This window comes from Nansenia antarctica (genome assembly GCF_963989245.1).
Source record: "Nansenia antarctica genome assembly, chromosome: 6".
NCBI lineage: Eukaryota > Metazoa > Chordata > Actinopteri > Argentiniformes > Microstomatidae > Nansenia > Nansenia antarctica.
In genome coordinates, this window is record NC_137676.1 from 3,016,042 (window position 1) to 3,026,041 (window position 10,000).

At 41.3% G+C, this 10,000-nt stretch overlaps 1 protein-coding gene across 1 annotated transcript in view; it reads right to left on the reverse strand.

Moving 5' to 3' along the window:
* The window catches only part of lin28b (lin-28 homolog B (C. elegans)), a gene marked incomplete at both ends in the record, with an annotated part of 50,901 nt that overhangs the window by 19,665 nt on the left and 21,236 nt on the right, over positions 1 to 10,000 (reverse strand). The window contains one exon of the mRNA XM_080533496.1: positions 7,361 to 7,548. Within this exon, the coding sequence (XP_080389622.1) occupies positions 7,361 to 7,548 (188 nt within the window). The remainder of the gene's footprint in view (positions 1 to 7,360; positions 7,549 to 10,000) is intronic.

The window sequence follows — 10,000 nt, forward strand, 5'->3', positions numbered from 1 at the left end:
AGTAGTAGTATTAGTATTAGTATTAATAGTATTCTTCTTATTATTCTTCTTCTTCTTATTATTATTATTACAACGGCCCTCTGGCCCGTCTTCTAACCGTAGGCTACCTGGTGGGCGGGGCCAGAGCCCAATCAGCCAATCAGGGGGCTTCGGTACAGCCGGCTGGGTCAACTGATAGAGTTTAAGGCCTAGGCTACACGACGACGACAAAACAACGACGAACCGTCATTTGGATCTCTGGCCACACAAGCGTTTTCTCATCGTTGCGCAAAATAATCTCTGGCCACATGGAAGCGCGTATTCAGGTACACTGGGCATGCGTGTACTGGCAGACCCCGAAAATGATTAAAATATAATTGAGACAGTACCGTAAAATAATAGAAATTCATTAATTTTCATTCATTCGTATACAGTATTGTATATAACTAATAACTCCCGATCAATCTCCTCTCCACTTACATTACATCTGCATCCAAGATATGGCATGTATACCTTATTAATCTGTGTACATTAGGTTGTATAAAAAAGAGCTGATGCATAATAAACTTTAGGATAATTGTTAGTGGTAGCAAGTGCCTCTTGCTAAGATGTTTCTAAGACGACAAGTAATATCACAGCACAGGTTTATCAAGTGTAGGCTATTTATAGCACAATACTTGTACTGAATGGTTGGGTTGCACGCAGTGCGCACAATCACATACATCGATAGAGTTTAAAAGGCGCTCCAGCTCTCTCTCTCTCTCTCTCTCTCTCTCCCTCCACGACTCTTTTGTTGTACTATTTTCCACCATACAACACCACCACCATACTTTTCCACTGCATTCACTCACTTACACTTACTGACATACTGATTATCATACCACCTCATTGGATTATTGGATTCGTTTTGCCTAGGTTACTTCTATTAAATTCTTCATTATATTCCGTTTATATGGTGTGTGTGTGTGTGTGTGTGTGTGTGTGTGTGTGTGTGTGTGTGTGTGTGTGTCTCCCATTTTTGTTATGGCCCAGAGCCAGGTCGTAACACTCTCTCTCTCCTCATAATCGTCCACATCCTCCATCATCTGAGAAAAGACTCCTTCGCCATCCTGTTTCTCAGAGGCAGAGAGAGAGAGAGAGAGAGAGAGACAGAAAGACAATCAGAGAGAGAGAAAGAGAGAGAGAGAGAGAGAGACAGAAAGACAATCAGAGAGAGAGAAAGAGAGAGAGAAAGAGAGAGAGAGAGAGAGAGAGAGGGAAAGAGAGAGAGAGAGAGAGACAGAAAGACAATCAGAGAGAGAGAGAGAAAGAGAGAGAGAGAGAGAGCTTTGTGTCTCTTCTCCATGTTTCTAAGTGGAACGTCGCCATTCGCCTACAATGATTTTGAAGGCCAGTAAACAAACCTTACATCTTACAAAAGACTAGCTGGCTGCCGACAAAGGACACACATTGTGAGCTTAGAATTATAAGGTTCTATCTCCGTTTAGGGCAGTTCAGGGGCCTCATTTATAGAACGTGCTTAGATCAAATTGTTGATCTTACCCGTGTCGTACGTAGAAAACCACGTCAACGTAGTGATTTATACAATTTCAACGTGAGTCAATTTGATCGTGGAAACGATCGTAGCTCAACGTCGAGTATTCAACTTGCGTACGCACATTACCTACTGGTTATGCGGAGTTATTACAGGCATGTGACCCGCACTGCCTAGTGTAATTCATGCAAGTGGCTCGTAATAAAATTAACGATGTTGTTATCAACCGAGAAAATGAGTTTAATTCAAGATTTAAAAGGAACTGATGTTTATGATTGTATTTCAGTCTTCCTTTATATCCCTCCGGAGCTGTCTATCTCCCCTTCAACATGCCTAGTGCGTTCCACAACGGACCTTGCCCGGCCAAGCTCTAAATTATACTGGATGTTCTCCGGTGTCTGGGAGTGAGCAGCCATATAAGAATAAGACCACCTGATAAGAATAAGACCATTATATTATTACAGTATAAGCAGCACTCGAGTTGAGGGGGGATGGCATCCCCCCTGAAATAAAAACAGTCAAAATCGCCCCCCTCTTTCCATACTTAATGTCATTTTATCAATGAACGTGGTATTACTGCTATTTCAAGGTGCGAGGGGGCACACACACATGCAATGACATTTTTACCAAGTTACTGACACTGAAGTCACTGACGCTGAGGGGATGCTAAAATTGTCCTCTTATGATAAAATCCACCACCTCCCCTGATTTTCTTTTACAACTTGAGTAGAGTATAAGCATGTGCCTGGTTAGTTGTCATGATCAAACGTTACAAATGCAATTTACCGAGAAGCCACCCGTCTCTGCCCTCTCCCACTTCCAGACGAACGCCTACCCTATATTATAGCACTTGTCTTAATTCAGCCGCTATAATTGAGTCGCTATCACAGGGCGTTAATACAAGCCTCATTCACCTGCGTTCATTTTACCTGCGTTGGTATTTATAGAAGGAAGCACGTACGCAACTTTAAACCATCTCAGCCCGTTTTATAAATAATGCTTACGTCCGTTTAGAAAAATGTGCTTACGTGAAAGTCAAAGATGACGTTCAAGTACTTTTTTATAAATGAGGCCCCAGAGATATTGAGCGTCAAAGTTTTTACATTCCATTATGTTTTGTGAGATGGAACCTTTGTATTTTATTAATTACTAACTTAAAAATGTCAACATTTTAAAAATAACACCACACAGGCATTAATAAACACCTAATGGATCAGATTATGTAAAAAACTAAATTTTGACAAAAATGTAGATGGAACCTTATAATTCTAACGTCACGACATCTAACGTCACTGCTCTGCGTGTTAAGCACATCACAACATGCTAGTAGAACACGAACACGCTAAAAACACACAACTACACATAGCTAGATGACACGCATTCCCTTGTTTTTATTGATGAGGATACATGTTACATTTTATGTTGAAAAATGTGTTTTATGATCATAAAGAAGCATGGTTCACTTCATGGGTTGCTGTGTGAGTAGTAGTACATTATCTGGGTCACATGACAGTAAAATTATTATATTGTTAATCGCAATTATTATCTGAGGTAATTAATGATCAGTACAGCAAAATGTGGGAATTGTTACAGGCCTTCTTGGTGCAGCTCTCAGCTCACAAGCTGCAGGAAACAACAAAACACTCAAAAACAAAAACCGCCCCAATGAATAAAGACCAGGAGATACGTGGCAGAGCAGAGGTTAAGTCCATTTCAATTCCAATTTAATTGCCCGTGGACTTCACATTGAAAACCAGCGATAATATAACTAAGACAGCTGGGTGATTACCTCCAATGTCCCCAATGTCTAATTAAATTAACAAGGGGAGGCAGCTGGCCCGGCTGGCCACATAGTCGAGGTGTCCTTGGGCAAGACACTGAACCCCAAATTGCTCCCAGTGAGTGCCTTGCCGGCACCTTGCATGGTAGCTTGGCCGCCATTGGTGTGTGGATGTGTGTGTGAACGGGTGAATGAGAGGCCGTTTCGCGCTTTGGATAAAGGCGCTGTATAAGTGCCGTCCGTTTACCATTTACCATTTACCGAATGCAAAAAAATAGCCTTGAAGTGAAATAGAACCCGACCCAGGTTCATACTTAAGTGTATTTCTTTTAACAAACCAATCATGATGTTCTTATTAATATCCGTCCTGTGTTTTTCCAAAACCCGCGTAGAGCAGGAGACAAATCGTGAGCTTAGAATGATAAGGTTCTATCTCCGTTTAGGGTAGTTCAGAGATATTGAGCGTCAAAGTTTTTACATTCCATTATGTTTTGTGAGATGGAACCTTTGTATTTTATTCATTACTAACAAAAAAATGTCAACATTTTAAAATTAACACCACACAGGCATTAATAAACACCTAATGGATCAGATTATGTAAAAAACTAAATTTTGACAAAAATCGAGATAGAACCTTAGAATTCTAACGTCACGAGATAGGCTTCAGCCGCAGTGGGGGACCTTGTAGGTTACCAAGGAGCTTGTGGTAACCACGGCAATACCTGAGCACAGCGAAGGCTGGTTCAAGGATGCCTTTAGCCTAAATATAGCCGACTCATTTGTCCTTGCCTCCTCAGAACACCACTCACACGCCAGCCTCCATATTCCCATATATACTCCCTCCAGGGTCTCCTACTACAAACAAGGACACATACAGGTTCTCCTGTAGATTCGTTTCGATGTGATGTGTCTCACCGGTTGCGGTTTTTTAGCTTATAATCCATTTACGTGCATAATATTTCCTTCTTTAAGACGTGTGAAAATGGTAGTAACAAAATCAGGACCAAATAATAACGACTCTTTAATTCTTCACGATTCAGCAGAACAAAAATGTAAATGTGCCGCAGAGTACGTACCATCTGGAACCAGGCTGTTGTAGTCGCTGATTTAAATCTAATCTCATCCTATTTCCATAAATAACAGCCAGGCAAACACCAAGCTCATAGTCATAATACCGTACGTACACTACGTGGTCATTTAGTGAGTCAGTGAGTATCTTAGAACAGAGGGCATTGATTCACTCTAAAACTCTAAGCTCTAAGTGTTCTAGTTGTGGCTGGTGTTGAGTTGTATAAATCGTGCCGTGGGTTTAAGACGACAATATCTTTTTCAGTTTGTAAAGCGTCTTTGAGTGTCTAGAAAAGTGCTCTATAAGTCTAATGTATTATTATTATTATTATTATTATTATCTTGGAGAACATACAGCATTAACAGTAATTGGCACTTATTCTCCACACTGTATGGCTGTATGACTTCACTGGTGGTTATACCTAGCTGTGGCCAGTAGGGGGCAGAGCAGCGTAACAGGAGCGGGGGAGCCAGGGTAGGGAGGGAGCCCCATCTTACGGGCGGCGTGTGACACACAGCCGTAACTGAGAGAGGTGACATGAAACGCAAGAACCTGCCAACGACCAACGCCTAGCCCCTTACTAAACCTCAAAATAGAGCCTCAATTATCCCAAATAAGCTGAATAATTCAGTTGTGTAAACCAACCGGGGGAAAGCCTTTGTCGTCGATCAAGTTTCCCTCCTTTCGTGAGTCAGACAAGGGTTCTTTTTCACACCTGGTTTACAAAAGAATTAGATAGCCAGGGAGGTAACGTCACCACCACCACCACCACCGCCACCGCCACCACCACGTACTGCTTTGGTTCTCTGCAGATAATAATAATCATAATCATAATAATAACTTTTATTTGTATAGCGCCTTTCCTGCAAACATTGCAGCTCAAAGTGCTTTAATCATTATATAATCATAGTTTAATTATTTAGTCATTTAAAGGCAATATTAAAAAGATGGGTTTTTTTAGTCTTGACTTGAACATATTTGCTGAGGTTGCATCCCTAATGTAAACTGGCAGTGCATTCCACAATCTGGGTGCATAAAATGAGAATGCAGCCTCACCAAATCTCTTCTTTTGTACATGTGGTACACAGAGAAAACCAGCGTCAGAAGACCTGAGAGCTCTATTGGGCTGATATGCTAGCAAAAGACCTGAGAGCTCTATTGGGCTGATATGCTAGCACAAGGTCTTTCAGATATTCTGGTGCTGTGCCAGTGAGAGCTTTATAAACAAGCAGAAGGATCTTGAAATCTATATAGCCCAGATCTAGGAGATTGATCATATTTATGTTACTTTTTTTATTTTTTTATGTTTTGCCATTTAGCAGACGCCTTACTCTAAAGTGACTTACAATCATTACATTTGACTAAGCAAGTGAATCATCAATTCACCAGTCGTAGCAGGAAGAGTAATCCAGCTCAGGCCAGAGGCCATTGGCAGTCTAGAAGTGATAGAAGGAAAAATCTACTTCTATCATCATCTTCTGAACCTAGACTTTTTTTTTTAATATACATATTATTATTTTTTAATATATAGACACTGGAGAAACAGAGAAACAGTACAAGGGGGGCAATACAAGTTTTAGGGGACACGGTAAAGGGGAAAAAGTGGGTGTCTTCAGGAGACGCAGTGCTGGGGGGTAGTAGAGTGTCTCAGGAGGAGCAGTTAAGGTGTACGGATGTTTCCCTCCTCCTACGGACGGAGCCAGTTATATATATATATCTCAACCTGCTTCTCAGTTCCTACAGCGGTAAGCTCCCATGTGCTCCGGCATACACCGTAAACATTATATAAGTCGACCATGTGACCGACCCCATGTTCTCTCTACGTCTCCATCCAAAGGAGAGGAGAGAAGGCCGCTCACCCCCCCCCCCCCCCCCCCCGCTGCCCCCCCCCCCCCCCCGCCCATCAGCTTATTTCACCCATCTAGCTTTATTTAAGACTTCAAACGGCCACACGTGGCTATTCTAAGGATCGCTGGGCCACAAAAAACAAAAAAGAAGCCAGTCCTTGGTTCCATGATTATTCAAGTACTCTATTGGGCTTCTGCGATAAAAAAACACATGGAGACGGAACCTCGGCACGGTCCTAATGAAGCCCATAATTTGGAAGCTGACAAATTGAACTTCAATAGCTGCGAAATAGCAGCCAAGAGTGGCCCTATTCACTGCATTAACACAGAGGCAGGGATAACCATGGCAACAGGCATGTACTTGGACGGGGTTTGAATCTACACAAGCGACTACTCAATGCCCACTGAGAGGAAATAGCTCATCGACATTTCTCACCGCTGAGAAAATCTCCACCACACACCACACGAGACAGAATTAGAATCTGCTAATAATCTAATTGTTATTACAAACACAGTCAAGAGTAAAATTCGTTGGGTTTGGTTTCCTCAACATTGGCATTGCAGCATTCAGTAATAAAGTGACCTGGTGTTCCTGCCTGATTCGGTCATTACATCAGAACTCGCATTCATTCTGGTCGTGTTGTTTTTCGTTACGGATTTGAACATCCGTCAACGGGGGATGTATGTATCTAGCTTTGACTTCTACATCGATCCACACACGTACGATCGTGTTTAGAACCCTCTCCGAAACGACTCCTGACCTTCCGAATAAAACCCTGAAAGAACACCTCTCCGATAATCCATCTTAATGATTTTCCTTTTTCTTTTAACAGAACGTGACGCTATAAAAAAACAAACTTTTTTGACCTATGCTATGGCAACACCCCCCCCCCCCCCTCATAGAAAGCTCCCACCCACATTATCTCACAGCTAAATCCGGCATATTTACTGTCACCATACTTTGTATAAGTGACTGTTCATTAATGTGCACTGTCCTGACTAAATAAAGATCCATCTATCTATCTATCTATCTATCTGCTATGGTAACACCTCCCCCTCCCTCACAGAAAGCTCCCACCCACATTGTGTCCACCCAAACAAGCTAGTGCAATCCCAGCGTCCTTTGCTCTCCTCTTAAACGTCAAACTCACCGGTCTCCCTTTGGTTTGCGTTTCTGGGGTGGGATCTTCCCTTTGGGTCGTCTCTCGCTGCCTGCGCAGGGTCCCCCGCCCGGGCCGGTCACGCGCAGGGACTCCAGCCCCTTGGAGGACTTCTTAAAGGTGAACTCCACCTGCTCGCCCTCCTTCAGGCTGCGGAAGCCCTCCATCACCAGCTTACTCTGCGGAGGGGAAGAGCAGCAGACCACCGGCCCTTTTAGAAACGCCCCTTTAAGAAACGCTCATCATAATGGCGTCACTGAGAACGAGGCAGGTGTCAGGGGAACCCTTCTCTAAGGTGCATGATTAAAGGTGCGATCTGTGATTTAAACAACAAAGTGCCCCCCCTTGGTTTGGTAAACATCTGAGGGGCGCGGGTGAGGGGGGGGCTGGATTTAAACGTAACCCACTATGTTTAACACACAATTTACACATTGCCCCTTTAAGTTGTTCGATAACATCTTTCTCATGTCCAAATGAATACACAATCATTCACGAAAAGTGTGGGGGAGTGTGGGGGTCGTTTGGAAGATGATGGTCGACGTTTCTTTGGTTTTCTTGAACCCCAAGGAAACAAACAAGTAATTTGTAATATCTTTTGTTATTATTAATCCTTTATGTAACCAGGGTAGTCATATTGAGACAGTAGCCTCTTTTTCAAATGAGCCCTGGCCAAGAAAAGCAGCACTTAATTGAAAAGACACCACATACAGTATAGAAACATATACAATATACAACAGAAAATAACAACAGAAACAGTAATAAGCATAGTTAATCATTTTAACTGGTAAAATGCACTGTAAAATAACGTACAACCAAGAATGTAACATCGTCTGCGACAGCTGCCATGACGGTTGCAGCTCTGAGGAGAACAATGTTCTGTCATTTCTTCACTCCCCCCGCCCCCCCCCCTATATATTCATCACTATATATAGTGACTATAATTATATACGTCGCTAAACACCATTTCTTTCTGAGGGGGAGAGAATAGAGAAAAGCATGTTGCACCGAATGCCCTCACTTCCCTACACAGGTGAAATAACAGTTTTTATCTAAGTGATTCATCTGATTCCAACACACACACATACACATACACATACACATACACACACACACACACACACACACACACAGTACGCCGCACACTCAACCATTCTGATGATTTACGACTCGATGGTGCTGGCACAGAACACACTACTGATATCACTGACCTTTATGGATCTGACTAAACTGAACTGGATTCTTCTGAGGCAAACACACACCCACACATATACACACCCACAGACACACATATACACACCCACACACACACATATACACACACACACACACAAATACACACGTACTGATCAGAGCAGCCCTATGCAGGCTGATTAATTACAATCTCTTTCAGTGCAGTATTTCAGTATTTCCACTGCAGACAGGTGTTAGGGTGAAGGGAGAGAGGAGGGGAGGAGGCAGGAGAGAGTAGGAGAAACACACACATACTGAGAGTCTGTGGTAATTGGAAGGGAAAGAGAGTAGCCTAACACACAACATGTTAATCAAATGATTGAAGTGGGAGTGTGAGACTGAACAGTGAGAGAAGGAGAGACTAAATTGATACCAAACAGAACAAAGTTGAGAAAATTGTTTGCACACCAGATTTACAAAGCACAAGCACATTTGTACAAGCAGAAAATGTTTGCACCTCTTGCTAACGCATAAAGGTCGTCTCAAGTCTGAAATTATTTTTAAATAAATGTACGCAATAAACAGATAAATGAAAGACAGTTCAATTGTTTGCTCTTTTAATTCACCTCTAATAAGCATTAACTTGCTGGCTCAACATTGTCTTAATGTTGGTCATAATTTCACATACGAAATGTAACATTCAATTAGTTGAGTTCATCTATTAATGAAAGTTATTAATAAAATGTAATTAATAATTACGAATAAAATAAAGAAACTGTGGTTTTCTTTACTCTAGTATACTCTAGTTTCTCAAGGTAATTTGCTTCACTTTATTGACCTAATTTCTTGATGATAAATAAATACACATACTAATTTGATCTTTATTCTGCAAGGCTGCTTAAATTCATTATTATCTTTATGCAATTCCTAACAGAGTAATACACTTAAAAGATACGTTTAAAACATTCTCTCACATCCAGACACTGAGTGGAAACTGAGAACATTTCAACATTAATATATATATAACATATTAATATAGTTAATATGTATTATATAGCTATAGTTTAATTCTTCCTTGTCTATATTTAATCAAATATGTTATGACATAATTGAAATGATACAATTCCAAAATACAAATGTCCCCATTAACTATGGGAACTATCTATTAGATGAAATACAAACAGAAATGGTTTCAACCAGAGAAGCTGAGACAATGATGGGAGAGGCAACAAGGAGTCCAAACTAACTAGATTCAAACGCTTCAAATCTCTCTGAACAACACCAAACAGTTCAATAGATTCAACGAACACATTTAACTTCAATATATGCCACATACTTACTCACAAACTCACAGTATCAGTGACATCTAATTACATCTTAGGTACAACAGATCTAATTACATCTTAGGTACAAATAAACCTCTCACAGTCTCATCACAAACCAATACTTTTACAACAATTT